This window comes from Peromyscus leucopus, unplaced genomic scaffold, assembly GCF_004664715.2.
Source record: "Peromyscus leucopus breed LL Stock unplaced genomic scaffold, UCI_PerLeu_2.1 scaffold_515, whole genome shotgun sequence".
In the NCBI taxonomy this organism is placed as follows: Eukaryota; Metazoa; Chordata; class Mammalia; order Rodentia; family Cricetidae; genus Peromyscus; species Peromyscus leucopus.
This window is the reverse complement of record NW_023505415.1, coordinates 301,847-319,566: the sequence shown is the minus strand read 5'-3', so window position 1 is coordinate 319,566 and position 17,720 is coordinate 301,847. Positions and strand designations below refer to the sequence as shown.

The 17,720-nt window shown below is 46.3% G+C and overlaps 1 protein-coding gene across 1 annotated transcript in view; it reads left to right on the top strand.

Annotated features, from left to right (window-relative positions):
- Positions 1-17,720, top strand: part of LOC114701262 (myomesin-2) — a 61,876-nt gene that overhangs the window by 5,892 nt on the left and 38,264 nt on the right. The window contains 7 exon segments of the mRNA XM_037201958.1: positions 5,224-5,312; positions 5,403-5,453; positions 8,553-8,578; positions 8,581-8,719; positions 8,984-9,133; positions 13,085-13,285; positions 13,898-13,951. Of these exon segments, the coding sequence (XP_037057853.1) occupies positions 5,224-5,312; positions 5,403-5,453; positions 8,553-8,578; positions 8,581-8,719; positions 8,984-9,133; positions 13,085-13,285; positions 13,898-13,951 (710 nt within the window).

Sequence of the window (17,720 nt, the reverse complement as noted above, 5' to 3'; positions counted from 1 at the left end):
GGGATGTCTTAGTATCTAGAGAATTTCATGTTCTTCAAGAAAAGAGCAATGAGAAACCCCACAAATTATAGCTCAGCTCAGCTGTTCATTCCAAAGTGCTGAGCTACAGATCATCTGATCCGCGGCGTCTCCGGGGTGTGGAATGCCTTGTCCATCTCTCTAGCTGGCTGTGGAATGAGCTTTTCCTTGCATTCTAAGATGACATTTGCTCCTATGAATATTCTTTGGCTCCTGCAGCTGAATTCTTACGATGCTGAAAAGCAAACAGGCTCCTTGGTACTATTTGAACTTTAACTTGTAATCTGTACCATGGTGTCTATATACATATACATTTTTCTCTGGCCATAATGAGAGTCTCCATTTTTTTCAAAGGGTTTTTATGCTGGTCTCTTATTCTGAGGGGAGCTTAGAATAGTGTCTCATTTCTTGTTAGCGGCACCGCCATCATCCCCTTTTTTGCAGAATGTTTTCATGACTAAACTTTTCTTATACTTTACTTTCTGATTTTGGTATTTAAATTCTGAGTTAAGAGTTACGCTCTAAACCTGTTTTCTATGTCACTTACCATTTAGGGGCCCTGAGCGTTGCCTACCAATGAGAAATTCGCTTATGACGTCTGTTCGTCTTTAGAAAGATAAAATTGCACTGGTTCTCACAGGAAGTTGTGTTGAGATGCTTTTACACTGAAAATTTGAGAGGCAAAGGAAGTAAAAATTGAGACAAAAAAAAAAATCCCTCCTATTCTGGGAACCCATCCAAACAGAAAGTAAAACCCTCGCAGAGTTCTCTCAGCATGAAGCAAAGGCTAGAATTAGACTCTGGGTTTGCTGAACATTCTCTGTAGGTCCCGGGGAGCAGAAGGGAGGGGAGGTCCTCCTGGGACATGGTGGAGATGAGGTCATAGTTCACTATCTCCAAGTTCGCCTTTGCTGAAATCAGAGTTTGGTGGAGTTCCCAGAGCCACCCTGACTTCCTCTCTGCTTCCCATTCTGTCTCTGCTCTAGGCATCCTGTTTCCTACAGCTCTATTAAACTCGGTAGAGGGGAGATATTCCAGGGCTTGCTTACATACGCGCATGGATGCTCACTTATTAGTTATGTACATACCACCGTTTCAAAGTTTTATGGAGTACAAAAACCCCAAGGAGTACAATGAACCAGATAAAGGAAGATACCAGAACTTGTAACCTGCGCCCCGCCCACCCAGCAGTCACCTGGGCGCACCCGGTTCCGGGGAACCAGTGTCATAATCAAGGGGTCTCATATTTGGGCAGGTCATGGGTGTCCTTCCCAGGGGGGAAGGAAGCCTTGGAGCCTGCTTCCTGAGCTGGCTCTCCGAAGCACAGGAGTTATGTATGGCAGAGGGAGAAGCGCTTCTCCATCGGACCTTCCATGCCTTTGTGCTCGAAGTGCTAATGGGTGAACGGAGGAGCTAATCAGTGCTATGTGTTAGGTGGCGCTGTCCATCTTCAAGTCAGCCCAGGGCAAGCTGGGAGTTACAGTGAGGTGGCCGGAGGCCTGACCATTTCAGCACGTCCTTCCTCTCTCCGGTGGTCCATTCTGTGACAAGTTTGTTCTCTTCCGGCGCCAACACAGCTCTTCCTTACTCAGAAACAGTTCAGAGGGCTTGGAAGCCCCTGATGTTTGGAGGAATTTGGGGAAGAAAGAAAGCTTTGCACAGGAGAGAGTGGAGGACTCTCTTTTGGCTCAGGGATTGAGTTAATACATTCTAACTGATGATGCTGAGCTTGATTTTTATATTTATTATATTACATTTATAAAACTGTAAGAGTTTTTCAAATACATTGCTTGATTTTAATCATCAAAGCCACCTTTATAAAGCATTTTAGGAATTTAAAATATCGGTGCCTTTTGGGAGGGATACATTGATAGAAGAGGGCTGTGAGCTCATCTGAGGAAGTGCATAGTACCAAGGTACCACGGCTGCAGGATTACAGCCTCGGCAGCCATATATATTAACAGTTCTCTGCTGTTATTCTGATTGACTACTGTTGTGAACAGCCCGAGTTGCCAAGATGAGCCATTATGGACAGAAACAAGTTTTTACCTTGAGCTTAAAGGACATTACTCAATTAAACAGAGGCGTAGAAGCTTTACTGAGGCCTAGGCCCAGACCAATTATATACTATCTGAATTATATACTACCGAGTTCTGACTGCCCTTAGTTGTGCGAAGAGGATATGATACATCGAGCACAGGCACTTACTCTGGATCTAAAATTGAAGAAATTCACAGTGCAACCAGGAAACTCAGTTTGGAAACCATTATATTAACACGAAGGGCTGTTGACGGAATTGGAGATGGTGAGATCTACGCAGTTGACTGGACACTCAGGTACCATCTGTGTCCACACTCCTCTGAGGACTCTTTATGGCCTAAGTGTTAATCCCCTTCTCAGCTCTGAGGACCAGGTGATCTGCTGGGCCAAGGGCAGTCTTTGTCCTCTGGGCTCCTCCTGGAAGTCCTGCTCAGGCTTCCCTGGGAGCTCTGCTATTGGCTGGGTGGTGGCTTTGGGTGTCCTGCTCCTCCTTCTAAGTCTGTGCCACTTTGTGGCCCCACTGGGCTCCATGTTGGCCAGGCCGTCGCTCCCACAGATTTCAGTTCTTTCCATCAGCTTTCCAGGACCTCTGGTCACGCATACGGTCCGCATGCTGTTTTCTCATTTTGCAATGCTGTTGGTAGTAGAGGCAGGTGAATGCCAGTGGAGCCGGGACTCTCTACTGCCCACTGCTCTTTTGCACCGAGGCAGGGCTGCCTGCAGAGTGTCCAACTGCAAAAGCCTGTTGCTTCCTCATCAAAGCAGGCCAGCGCTGCACCGTGCTGCTGGGTGGCGGCCGCATTCATTCCTCCCAGGTGCATGGAACATAATGTACTGGTGTGAGTGTCCAGATGGACAGGGCTGTGTTGACCTCTGTGAGCAGTGACATTTAAAAGGGGGCCAGATGTCACGTCTGACACAGCACAAGTGGGTTGAAACTCCCGAGAGAAAAGAAGGCCCTTGGCAGACAGCATAGGTCTCAGAAAATTCTCTTCCCTTTCCTGGAGATACTAAATCTTTGGTCAGAGAAAACATTTTCAGCTCCGAAAGGGACAGAGAAAAAGCCAGATGATCTTGCAGGACAGGGCTTTGTCCCTGGATTACTGGCTTACGGCACTTTAAAGTGAGACTCCGGCAAATTTTTTATTTCTCAAAGGTAAACTTATGCTAGTTCTTTCCCAAGATTAAGGCCTTGCCCTGTGCCCCAGTTTGGAGGGAAAGGCAGCAGGAATTCGAATTTTGGAGCCCGGTGGACCTTGTTTTCCAATCTCTGCAAGTGCCGAATTCTCCTGTGGTGCTTTCCAGCATGCACGGCAATGTTACGTGAGACGAGCTGAGGTTGTGGTGCTGGAACTGTGGCGCAGTCAGTAGAGGGCTTGCTATGCAGGCGTGAAGACCCTAGTTGGATTTCCAGACTCTACATGAAGGAGTAGGGCATAGTGGCATGTGCTTGTCATCTCAGTGCCGCTGACGCAGAAGTAGGTGGAGACCTGGGGCTTTCTCTCTAGCCAGCCTAGTTTAGTCCAGGCCAACTGGAAACCCTGCTTCAGAAATCATGGTGGACAGAGGAGGAACAATTCCAGAGGATGACCTCTGGCTTTCATATGCACGCACACACACATGTGTCTACATGTACATACACACGAGCACATACACATACACACAGGAGAGACAGCGAGAGCAAGACCCCCACCGGAACCTCACGGGGTACCGGGCATAAATCAGAGGATGTGAAGATGCCCTGCTTCTCTCCTTTTACATTTTCTGGGGGAGGTGAAGGGGTGCCAGTTCACAGCCACAGAAGTGGCCTCCCTTTTGAAGGATGGAAGTGAAGAGATGAGAACTCTGCACCCGAGAGTCTGGGCCCTTGCCATTTCAAGTTCATCATCTTCCTGGGATGGACACGCACCCATGTCTTAGGTGGGGCCCAACCTGGGTGGTTTTTTTTTTTCTTTATTAAGAAATTTTCTACTCACTCTACATACCACCCACAGATTCCACTTCCTCCTCCTCCCATCCCCCAGCCCTCTCTCCCAAGCCACCCCACATCTTCCACATCCCCCAAATCAAGGTCTTCCATGGGAGTCAGCAGAGCCTGGCACACTGAGCCTACGCGGGTCCAAGCCCCTTCCCCACTGCATCAAGGCTGTGCAAGACGTCACACCACAGGCACCGGGCTCCAAAAGCCTGCCCATGCACCAGGGATGGATCCTGATCCCCCTGCCTGGGTCCCTCCCAAACAGTTTGAGCCAAACTACCGTCTTCCATATCCAGATAGCCTAGTCCAGTCCTATGAGGGCTCCACAGCCACTAGTCTACAGTTCATGGGCTTCCTCTAGTGTCAGCCTGGTGTTTTTAATGAGGCTGATGTGTGGGTCATCCCAATCTGGGGATTGCACCATTTGTGGTTCTCAACATCAGCTACTGGCTTCAGAGTGCTTCTGGGGGTGAGGTGGGGCTCTGGCCCTGCTTTACTTGACTAGCAGGGTGTTCCACACTTAGGGAGGCTCACAGGGTTTCTGCTCAGGCCTTAGATACAAGCTCGGTTCCTGCCTGGGGCTCTGGTGAGTTCTCAGCTGCCTGGTCATGCTGTGATCTCGGAGCCATTTAGAACAGGACAGTGGCAGGCACAGTCCGAGATGGGAAGCATCAAGACAACATAGAAAGCAGGACCAGTTGTCAGCTCTTGGGCTACCTTGAGCTAACCAGAGAACAGCTCCTAGGAGGAGAGCAACTCCCTCCACAGAACAGGTACAGGACTCCCCCAAACATGCCTCTTTATTGTCCCAGCAGGAAGGATTCTGCTGTGGACCAAGACCCCAGAGGCCTTCCCAGTGACTGGATGAAACAACAGACTCAACTAGGCTGAGAAATAGAGCCAGACAGACGGATGCTTTCTCCTTGAGAGTGAAATAAATGATTTCTGGAAGCTCTCCTATCCTTCCTGTCTGAGAGTACAAGCCACGCATAGTTTGGGGCCAGGCATTCATCTGTATCTATAATTAATACTATGCTCTGCCCTTCGTTCCAAGATAGAGCTGGCGCCGTTTTCCAATAAGTCACAAGTGATCCAGGCCATGTGGTTTGCTCTCCAGGAATGCTTTGTTCAAGTTCAGGAGGCCGACTGTGTCAGGACATCTCACAAACTTGCTTTCTCTCCCCAAGGGCCGACTTTGAGGACACAGCCACCTACTCAGCAGTAGCCACGAACTCCCATGGACAAGTGTCTACCAATGCTGCTGTGGTGGTGAGAAGTATGTTCCTGCTGTCTGTCTTGTAGGGGAAGAAGGCCTTTGTCCCTGCCTGTCTCCTTCTGTGCCACATTCATGCAATTTTCCCTACAGGGTACCGAGGAGATGAGGAACCATTGCACTCTGTAGGACTTCCAATTGGATGTGAGTATACCTGGGTGTCTTTGTCTAGAAAGATGTTTAGGCATGGAGGTGAGAAATGATTTTCTCAGGGTGAAATCTTTGTTAAACATATGTTTCTAATACCTCTCTAGGTTTCCCCAGCCAGGGTTATTGTGTGATAATTTTCTCTGCTGGCAAGTTGGTGTTTTAGACACAGGTGAAACCATCGCTCATAGAGACTTTATATATCTGGATTGGAAAAAAGAAATGAATACAAATTCTTAGGCAGAGTCTGTGATGGTGCCTTATTTTGTGTGTGAGGACACTCTATGCTCTTGAAAGTTCCTAGGCCATTTATATGGAGCAGCTACCTGAGGTCTAGGTGGGACACACAGCCAGCGTATGCTGAGAGTGATAAAACCGGTGGCCTCAGTGTCCGACAAACCTCCTGCTCATGTGGGGTGCCCTGTGGCGTGTGGCCTCTTGCTCTGCTGTCAATGTCAATGCCACCCCACTTACCTTTAAACACCATCAGAATGGGAAGAAACTATCTATCAGCAAAAGGCTCCTTGTCCACAGAGACATGCATTTCCCTGTGACCCAGGTTGATTTTTCCCTGGGAGGTCCAAGAGCTGTGCTGACCCAGATCAGTCGAGGAAGGCTACCAGAGATGAGACCTACTTCCAACATAACTCATGTATGGTTAGGGACAAGGTTTATGTTCGACTCATATTTCTACCGGAGGAATTGTGCTTTCTGTGTGGGCTCTGGCTTGGCCATGATTTTACACAGGAGCCCTAGTCATGAGGAATTGACCAAAACATTTCCTGCTGGTAGATCCTTTGCAACCACTGCTGAGACTGAGTGTCCATAAGAGATGAGAAAAATCAGCCGTCCTCAGAGTTCTGGGAGACAGATTCAGGGAGACTCAGGACCCTGTGGGTCAGTCCCTAGGGTTGCCCACCAGCATCTCACTTTGACAAACATTGTCTCTCAGTTCTGGAACCTTCTAGATTGTTTGTTTCCAAGACAGGGTTTCTATGTGTAGCTTTGCGCTTTTCCTAGAACTTACTCTGTAGCCCAGACTGGCCTCGAACTCACAGAGATCCGCCTGGCTCTGCCTCCCGAGTGCTGGGATTAAAGGTGTGCGCACCACCACGCCCAGCTCTTGCTATGGCTCTAATAGCTCTGACCCCGGGCAACTTTATTTATTAACATACAATTAAAATCACATTTCAGTACAAATAAAATACCACCATAAACCACCAAATATATTTTTGGTGTTTGTGCATGAATTTTATTGGATGGGCTCACACCTAACATTTGGCTAGTATTAAACCACTCCAGGAGTTTAGGGCAGGCCAAGGTGGATGTAGGGAGGTATATGGATCCGGAGTCCTATACACCTTGAGTACTTGGATCTTTGAGTTAATTGTCCTACTCCTAGGTTTCATCCATTAAAATTTTATCTTTCCAAACAGAGACTTGAAATATCTATAATAGCTACAAAATATTTCAGGATCATAATGACAATAAATGCTTTTGTATTCACCATATAAATGTTTTCTTTCTCTCTCTCTCTCTCTCTTTCCTTTTTTTTAAAACCATTTTTTCACTTTTGGAGTTAGTATCAAGTTTACATGGCATAAAGTTAACCCCTTAAAGCACACAGTTCAGCCATGCTTCAGCTCTTTTTAAAGGGCTGAGCCGGGTGGCGGTGGTGGCGCACACATCTTTAATCCCAGCACTCGGGAGGTAGAGGCAGGCAGATCTCTGTGAGTTTGAGGTCGGCCTGGTCTACAAAGCGAGTTCCAGGAAAGGCACAAAGCTACACAGAGAAACCCTGTCTTGAAAAACCAAAAAAAAAAAAAAAAAAAAAATGCTGGAGCTATCATGGAATTGGAATGGTAAGAACTTCTGGACACTCAGCCAGTCCCCCAAGTCAAATTACTATTTCCATTTTGCAGACATTTTCTGAACTTTCCCTATATGCATGTGTTTGAAGTCACAGGTGGCTTTTGGTTTTAAAATTTTACCTTTTTTGTTTTGTATTTTTGTTGGTTTTTTGAGACAGAGGTTCTCTGTGTAGCTCTGGCTCTCCTGGAACTAGCTCTGTAGCCCAGGCTGGCCTCACACTCACAGAGATCCACTTGCCTCTGCCTCCTGAGTTCTGGATTTAAAGGCATGCGCCGCCGCCGCCGCCGCTGCCACTGCCTGGCCTAAGATCTTACTTTTTAAGTGTGGTAGTGCACACTGGTAATCATATCACTCGGAAGATGTCAAGGTGAAGGGTAGCCTGAGCTATCGTAAGACCTTGTCTCAACAAAGAACTGGACTATTGCTCAGTGGTGGAGTGCTTGCCTCGCATGTGAACGGCCCCGAGTCTGACACCAGTGCTACAACCACCAAATAAACAATGCCTGCGGACGTGCTTCTGACTGACGCACGCCCTCTACTAAGTGTGTTTTTGAGTTTTAGTCTGTTTCTAGTTGACGTCTAGTTAGTTCACTTGCTGTGGAATGACATGCGGATAAGAACAGTGCCACAGTTTATTATAAAGAGGAAATGCCACAATTCCAGTGGGTGGGACTTTCCCAAAGCCACTCTTTGGGCTGAGGTGGACGTAAATCCTATGCTGTAAACAGTCAGGTCCATGCCGTGTCCCTGTGTGACCATGTCCCTAATGACTTGTCTGACTACAGAGTGGCAGTCTCCCAGGAGGGTGACTGACAAGGGGCCTTTATTTCCCATGGTTCTCGGTGTGCAGGCCTGGTATCTCAGGCTGCCAGTGTGTGTTCTGGGGGGGACTCTGCTTCCTGGTTTATAGATGGTCCTCCCTGGTCCTCCTGGGTACAAAGCCATCTCTCTCCCTCTCTATGAGGGCACTGACCCCATCATGGGGCCCCTCCTCATGAGTTCAGCAAACCCGAATCACCTCTGAAGGCCCTGCTGTTCTCATACCAGGGTGGTTAAGGCTTCAGCAGCATGTGAGTTTGGGGGACACAGACCCTCAGGCACTCCCCACCCCAGAGGGCGTGTACTCCATAAACAGGTGTATCTGCTGTGCTGGGACATAGGTACACATGCTGGCTGGGTGCTAACAGTATCTACGCCCCCACCCCCACCCCCATCCCCCCACAGTGCCGCTTTCCTCCGTGATTCCATACACACACATTTCGATGTTCAGTTTTTGGAGAAATTCGGGGTCACCTTCAGAAGAGAGGGCGAGACAGTCACACTCAAGTGCACGCTGCTGGTCACGCCAGATCTGAAGAGAGTGCAGCCACGAGCTGAGTGGTACCGGGATGGTGAGTGCTGTGGTGAATCGGGTCCCGGGGGAAACTGCTGACATGTTAAGTCCCCACTGCTGTACCTGTGAGCCTCTGTGGAGGTGTGGCCTTGGGTGGCACTTGACCCTCACCTCTGCTGGTCTCTTAGTTGCCAGCAGAGAAGTAGACCCGGGGAGGGTGACCTTGGCGGTGTGGCTCTGACCTTGAACGTCGTCCAGGAGTCTCTTGGAGCAGCTCATGGGGAAGCACTGGAGCTAACCTCACTCTCTGATGCCATTTCAGATGTGCTGTTGAAAGAGTCCAAGTGGACGAAGATGTTCTTCGGAGAAGGCCAGGCCTCGCTGTCCTTCAGCCACCTGAACAAGGATGACGAGGGGCTGTACACCTTGAGGATCGTGTCCCGGGTGGTGTCAGTGACCACAGCGCCTTCATGTTTGTCAGAGGTACCTCCGTGGGTGGGGTCCACTCAGAGGGCGGGGAGAAGCCACATGGAAGGAGGGACAGGGGAGAGATACACAAGTGGATGGTGGGGCTTGGTCATTGCAGACTCCCCTGACCAGAAATCACCCCACCCAAAGTGTGAGGCATGTCTGCCATCATGACCCTGACTTGTGAGTGAGCAGAAAGGGTTAGACGCATGGCCTCTGCTCCCCACTGTTCCTAACATCCTAGAATTTACAAAGGGGACCCCCAGAGGTGTGCTGCATGCTCAGCTCCCGGAGGGTGCAGTAGGCTCCTTGAGACTCTGCTGTTATGACTGACACAAGACTAGGGCAGTGTGTCGTTCATCTTTGCTGACTTTGGTTTATTCCTGCTTCCTCTGGTCACAACATGGCAGCACCAGGTCCAGAATGCCCTGGGTCTGACTGAATCCTCTGTCCTGCCTCTAACTCACATCAGGATGCCATTCGTAATTATGTGATAAGGAAATGTACCAGGCACAGCTTCAGGCAACAGCAGAGGTGGCATGCATTGTAAACACTCATCATGCACATGTGTGTAGGTGTGCATAGACATGCGTGTTCATGCACAATCTGTACAGACCTCCAAAGACTCTCATGACGACTCTGTAAGTTGCTCTATTTCCCGTTGGAGACGCCAAAGCTCAGAGAGTTTGGCTCTCTTGCTTGTGGAGGAACCAGGGCTGACTTCTGCTGGGGCCACAGACTGAGCGCGTCCCCTCTGCAAAGCCCAGTGGACTGGGCTGGGGCTGTGCCCCTTTCTCAGGGTGCTGCCTCTGTGGGCTCCTTCCTGAGCCTCTTGGGGAGACCCCAGCTGTGGCTGCTCTCCCAGGACGCCATGCTTTCTTTCTGTCTTGCGTGGCCAGCCATCTCTGGCTGGTCCCTGCTCCCTCCTGCAGCTTCAGGTGTGGGTGGTATGAGAGAGCCATTGGGGTGTTAGATTTTTCTCTCAGTGGCAGTTAGAACAGAACTTAATGGAGGCCTGTGCCATTAGAGTGTGTTACCTTGGGAACATAAACATCTATCTTGCTCCTGTACTTCCCACAAGCTCACACAGGCATGCAGGGCTGTGATTTCGGCTCTCCCATATAATTTTGTGGGTTTTATTAGGGTTGGCATTAAAAGATACCTTCCATTCTCCAGCGTGCCTCGGGCAGGGTGTTTTGCACCATAAAAACGCAATGGCTTCAACCAGGTTTGATTGCTTTGCTTATTCAGCACTCCGATCGGGAAGAACAGGGCACAAAACCCGGGGAGCTCAGCCGTCCTCAATCACTTTCTGGAGGTTATGAATTCAGTGGAAACACCAGGCTCAACGGCAGTGAATCCATGGCCTTTAGTACATCAGGGAGGTTTTGAACCAGATGCCAACAGAAACGCCCAGACTCTCTGTGGGCTCACAACAGCCATGGACTCCTGAATAAATATGGATTTTTAGATAAAGAAAAATCAAAATGTTAAGTGTATTAACTTTCTCATCAGCTCTGCTGGGCCTTCAGCTATAATTAAAATGCATTTGGAGGCTGCAAAATGAATGGAAACATTATGAGCACAAGTTGCTTTTTTTTAATTCTCACATTTTCTAAGAAATTCAAAATATAAAAAGCATCTCAGTTTGGTATTTCTCAGGTGTTGTAAAGGCTGGCTTACCTCTGTGTTTTTAGTAAATTTCGACAACTTGTAAGGTTTGACCACCTAAAATTAAGTGAAGGTAAATTTTTAATTTTGGATCAAATTATAAAAAAAGTTAACTAGTAAGAAAGATTTAAATAAAATGCATGTAGACCTACCTCTCTATTTCTTGATATCAGTCTGCTGGGTTAATAGACGCATCCAAGTGATTTGGTGATAAAGATCAAACTGATCAGAGAGAATGTGAGCTTGGACGTCTGTGGGCAGGCTTGGCAGTGACCCACCTCGTAAGTGATGCGAGCACGTTTTCCCCACAACAGATGCTGACCATTGGTCACAGGGGCTCCTGGGGCACCCATGGACCTGCAGTGCCATGACGCCAACAGAGACTATTTATCGTGACTTGGAAACCGCCCAACACCACTACTGAGAGCCCTAGTCATCGGCTACTTTCATTGACAAGTGAGTGAGCTTCGTTCTCCTAGGGATGGAAGCCCTCAGTGTCACAACTAAGGCCACACATTTGGATGTATCATGTCACTGTAGGCTGACAGTGCCATTTGGGAGAAGTGGGCATGCCACTATTTTGGCCATCCAATGTCACTGATAAAGTAATCGGTAAATGACGCTGGTAGGTTGAGCCTGGGAGACCCCACCTGGGGCTTGTTGGCCAGTAACAAGCCCAACCCTTTACTGCAGGATAATTAGAGGAAGAGAGGTGACACTCTCTAATACAAATGCTCAACTCTACAACTTGAGGAGCCCAAAAGACTAACTTTCTGACCTGGCCATTTTCATGCTGGGACTTAACATAAAAGTTTATATTTAAATTCCTCAGCCTATGAAAGACAGAGGCAAATCTTGTCTGCATTTCCAGGTTTCTAGACAGGACTATATTTTCAAAAGTCTTCCAAATTCTGCATGGGAAGGTTCTGGAAACTGGTATCTTACTGCTCAGTAAGCCTGAACAGGAATCCCAGGAAGGCATTCAGTAAAGATGGACAGTGGAGACAGAGGAAGGTAGATCCTCTCCCAGATTCATCTCAACAAGCTCAGGACTCTACCCTGTGGCCTTCGCTTGCTCAAGCTGCCAAGAGAAATTGCCAACAATGTGGCTTGTCTTGTTCAACTTCAATGTGATAGTTTTTTTGTTTTATCTTATATTTTGTTATATTTTATTATTGTCACTTAGAAGCCTGTTTTTTTTTCTTCTTTTTTTTTACAATAAGAGAACAGAAAGGGAGTGTATCCTGATGGGAGGGGTGGGTAGAGAGGAACCTAGAATGAGTAGAGGGAGGAGGAAAAATGAAAAAAGAAATTGCAACAATGGGTTTTAAAACAAGTTTTTGAGCAGATTTGACTTAAACATGTTTCGATGCAGGAAATTATCTTAAACTATAAGCCACAGAGATTGAACTTACCTTTCTATCCATGTAAATGCATGTATATGGCTATCTCCCTATCATCTACCTTTCCCTCATCTATCTTCCATCTATCATCTATCTAAATGTCTATCTATCCACCTGCCTATCTATCTATCTATCTATTCTAATCTATCTATCTATCTATCTATCTATCTATCTATCTATCATCTATCATTTTGTCTATCATCCATCTATCTATCTACCATCTATTCATCTATCTATCTATCTATCCATCCACCTATCTATCTATCTATCTATCTATCTATCTATCTATTCTATCTATCTATCTATCTACCTATCATCTATGTATCTGACTGTCTTACTTATCATCTATTTATACTTCTATCTTATCTTGTATGTCTTTCTTATCTACCATTCATCTCCCTCTCTATCTTGTCCTGCCTTACCTTCCAATTGTCTCCCCATCTTATCATGACTATCTTATCTATAATCCATCTACCTACCCTCTATCTTGTCTTGCCTGTCTTATCTTTATCTCTATCTTATCTACCAGCCCCTGATCTATCTATCTATCTATCTATCTATCTCTATCTAATCTATCTATCTATCTATCTATCATCTATCTATCTACCTACCTTTCATCTATCTTATATATCTATACTAATCTATCAATTAGCTATCCATTCACCTTTATGTACCTATATAAGAGATAGCTATTGGATTTACTAAATATTTTTTAAGGTTTATTGTGTTACTATAATAGAGGTCAATATTTCAATAGTTTGAGTTTTTATCCAAATGGTGTGCTCCTCTGTGATGACTGCTCTATGAGAATATACCTCTGAGTATTTAGTAGATTATTACCACATTTGCTTTTTTTCTCTACATTTCTTTTTCATTTGAAGATGTGAGGTGGGAACTAAACAACTGGGTCCAGTGCAATGATGCACCAGTAAAGATCTGCAAGTACCACTGTCACAGACTTTTTGAAGGAAGGTCATATGTGTTCCGTGTGAGGGCTGTCAATAATGCTGGCATCAGCAGGCCTTCCCGGGTCTCAGATGCTGTGGCTGCCCTTGACCCTGTTGACCTCAAAAGGTTACAAGGTATGCTCATTTAAGTCCCAGTATGAATTGGGAACCTGTGGATTACATGCATGTAGTTATTTCGTTCTTTGTTACCCACTGCATGTAAGCATGATATCCCATGAGGAGTGTGGCAAGAGATATTTCCTCATTTCTCAGCATCTCCATCAATATTGTCTTTTGGCTTGGAGGTGATTGACATGCCTTTAGGAATAGAGGTTGATACCTGTGCTTCACAACAATGCTTCTTGTCTTCACCAAGCAGTGCACTGGAATCTAGGCTGCCTAAAAGTCACATGTCCTCCAACTTTTGATGGCACAGTTTCTATACATAGTGGGACTTAGGTCTCAACACAAAACCACTCTGTGCCTGAGTTTTAAATTCTATGGCACAGATTCTTTCATGGGACTAGATCCTTCATCATGATTCACCGGAGTCACTATTTTTACCTTACTATGAGTCCTTTGACCCTCTAATTACCAGGAACACTTTCAAAATACCAGAAGTCATGACCCCATAACTTTTGTTGCCTAAATGCTGAGCCAGCTCACAACTCACCCCCAATTAGGGAAAACTGTGCTTCCTTCAGGGAACCCTTGGATGTCAAAGTCACTGTCCTCTTTTCTCTGCAGCGATTCATTTGGAAGGAGAGAAAGAAATCGTCATCTACCAGGATGACCTTGAAGGTAAGAATCCTCTTTTTTTTCAGCTTTGTGAACTTGAGGGCTCTAGTTAGAGATGAGAGAGGCTGAGGACAGAGCGGACAATGATCAAGCTGTAGTATGTCTGGGAAGCACTCTTCTAGTTGGGCCCAAATGCATCTTCTAGGGACTCCTGCAGGTGAAGCTGAGATATGATTCTTAGCTGATGTTGGGCCCTTATTATTTATGTATTTATTAGTGTGCGCGCGCATGTGTGTGTGTGTGTGTGTGTGTGTATACATGCATGCATGCGTGTTTGCATACATGCATGCATGTACATCTAGAGGCCAGAGGACAACTGTCATAGAATGTTATTTTAAGTGTGTTGTTACTTTTGTTTATGCTGCATTTAACTCTGTGAAGCTGTGTTACTGTGCCTGTGTAAAACACCTGATGGTCTAATAAAGAACTGAACAGTCAATAGCAAGGCAGGAGAAAGGATAGGCGGGGCTGGTAGGTAGAGAGAATATATAGAAGGAGAAATCTGGGAGAAAAGAAAGAAGAAGCAAGAGAAGGAGGAGGACACAAGGGGCCAGCCACCTAGCTACACAATCAGCAATGGATAAGAAAGAAAGATATACAGAAATAGAAAAAGGAAAAAGCCCGAGGCAAAAAATAGACAGGTTAACTTAGGTTAAAAAAGCCGACAAGAAACAAGCCAAGCTAAGGCTGGGCATTTATAATTAAAAATAAGCCTCTGTGTGTGATTTATTTGGGAGCTGGGTAGTGGGCCCTCAAAGAGCAAAAGAGTAAAAACAAACAACAGACAACTTTGTCATTTCGCAGGTATCATCTCTCTCTCTCTCTCTCTCTCTCTCTCTCTCTCTCTCTCTCTCTCTCTCCTCCCACCCTCTTTGTCTCTTCCTTCCCTCTCTCTTGAGACAAGGTATCTCTCAATGGCCTGGAGCTTGTCAAACAGTGATGAATCCCAGGGATTCACCTGTCTCTGCCTCCTGAGTGCTAGAATTACAAGTGTGCACACCTGGCTTTTTAGACAGGGGCTGGAGGTCAACAAGCACTGTACCCATTGAGTGACTCCCCATCTTACCAACACTCTGAGTGAAAGAATGTTTTATTTTATTTTAACCTTTTCAGCAAGAATTTTATTCCTAACATTTGAACTGAAATGGGTTGCAACTCCCCTTTCAAATGGCGTTCTTGAAAGATTGCATTTCTCTTATTAAAGCTTGATGTTGTGACTAGGTCTCATTAACATGTATCCCAAGACAACTGGAAAGAGGGACTGAGGTGACATATATCACACCATGAATGAGACATCCCCAGATTTTGGTTGGTCTTATATCCAGACCACAATACACTGAACAGAAACTTAAAAGTAACATTCCAGGGCTTGGTGACTTATTGATTCCTGGGACTCATAATGGAAGGGGAGAAAACTAGCTCCTAAAAGTTGTCCTCTTACACACACACACACACACACACACACACACACACACACACACACACACTTTCTCCCTTCTTCTCTTCTTCTAGAAAGACTGCAAATCAGTTGGAAGCCACCAGCGAAGCAGGGGTGCTTCTTGGCTCTTCTTCAAAATCACAGTATTCGAGAAGGTTCCTCCTAGGGCAGTTGGTGGCTAGGATTGACTTTTAGGTTTGCAGTACACAGTCTCCATAGGAGAAGCCTCACATTGTGTCTTCTACCCTGTGAAGGCTGTGGGGTCTCTGAAGGAGTGTACCCTAACCCTGACCACAGAGGAAGTAAAGTTCCATGGAGAGCACTTGGGGATTCTGCAGAGGTGACCTCGAGGTGGCACTACTGGTCTTCGTCAAACATGTATCTCCAGAAGACCTGTAAAGCCACGAGAGACACCTGATCAATACTCAGTAGAGGAAACTGGCCCTGGCAGGGTGGCTTACAACTCTCCGTAACTGTCTGGTTCCCTCAGTCTAGCACTCTGCCAGTGCAGGATCTATTGAACACAAATATTGGAATGACTGAGAAATCTGAGATATACTGGAGAAGATAGTCTTGCTGTGAGCAGGCCTGTATAAATGGGAGGATTGGCATGCTGGGGGAGGAAAAGCATTCGATTTCACTCTCATGGGATGTAGGATTAGTGGAGAAATGCTGTGCTCTCCCAATGTGGACGATGGAATTCACACCCCATAACAAAGGCCACGGTGAGAAGGTGCAGCTTGCATCACAAATGCCGTGGGTCTGTGATGAAACCTGTGGTACTGTGAAGCAGCAGAGCCTAGTAAAACTCCCAAAGGCAGAGACCTTCCAGCTCTGCCTACCTAGCTAGAGGAGCCACCTTTTATAGTCTATAGGCATGGATGCATTTGGGAAGCGTGTTGAGTAAAGAATAATGTTGCATAAAGAAAAATGTCGAGTCAACGAAGCATTTCCATAGCAATAACAGGGTCGATACGGTGAGATTCTGCCTGCAGTCACCGTGGCTCGATTGCCAGAGGAAGAAGCTGAGGGCATTCAGCTGCACCCCTGGTCCCCTCCCTGCACCTCCTTTCCAGCTGGTTCTACCCTTCCTCGTGGTTGCTACATTCTTGGATGTGGCAGTGTTTTGTTCACACATCAGAGCATTCCTGAGGCTAATACCTAGTCACGTGGCTAGCCTTGGAAGGTCGAAGATGAGACCCCGAGGTAGAGGACTGGGGACCTTGGAATAGGATGCTGATCTGGTGTGAGTCTGTGCTTGCAAAGAATATTCCTACAGTCTCCAACAAGCTGGGTGTGAATTAAGGTTCTGGTGTCAATGGAGAGGACTTGGAGAGTAAGTTGTATTCTAGTTTTATTCTGTTTTTATGATAAAAATAAAAGCACTCTAACTAAAAGCAACTTGGGGAGAAAAGGGTTTATTTCATCTTACATCTCTGGTTACAGTCTACCATCGAGGGAAAATCAGGATAGGAACTGAAGCAGAAACTGTGGAGGAACTTACTCTTCATGGCTTCTTGGCTCATGGTTTGATAGCTTTTTTATACAGCTCAGGACCATCTGCCTAGGCATAGTACCGCCCACAGTGGGCTGGGGCCCTTCTTCATCAATTAGCAACCAAGACAGTATCCCATAGACATGCCTACAGGCCAAGCTGATAGAGGCAATTCTTCAGCCTCTTCTCAAGTGACACTGAGAACTAAACAGGGCAGCCTGTTTCCTTTGGTCATTTAAACATAAATACTTAACTAATCTTTAAAGAGATTCTATAGTGTTTTAAAGCAAATCATGTCTGAGTTCAAGTATTTGCTACTAGCAAGCCCCTTGTTCTATAACGTTTCTAGAATCTGGCCCTCCTTCCTTTTCTCCCTCCTCCTCCCCCACCCCCACAGTGCTGAGGAATCAAGCCAGTGTTTTGCACAACCCATCACGACTCTGGCATTGAACCTCCCTACCTCCTTGGCTCTGACTTCTTTAAGTTCAAATGTTCCTTTAGACATTTGTTTGAGTGAAATGAAAGCATCACTTTTATGACCAAGAAAAGCACTTCAGCTATTTCGGTCCCTGTGTTGTGCTCCTAGCCTTTCTTGTTTTCACGCCCATCTCAGTTGGTTCGCCCCTTAATGTAAGCATTTCATTCATGCCGATGCTCATTCCTTAATGTAATTTACCCTTTCCAATATTTCCTGAATTATCACATCAAAAAAGGATGGTCCGTTCTTGGGTGGCTAAGATGTGATCCTGTGTAATTTACTAAGATTGTTTTTATTTGTGTATTTTAAAACTTTATCTCTGTGTGAGTCTCTCCCTCTGTCTCTCTGTTTGTCTGTCGTG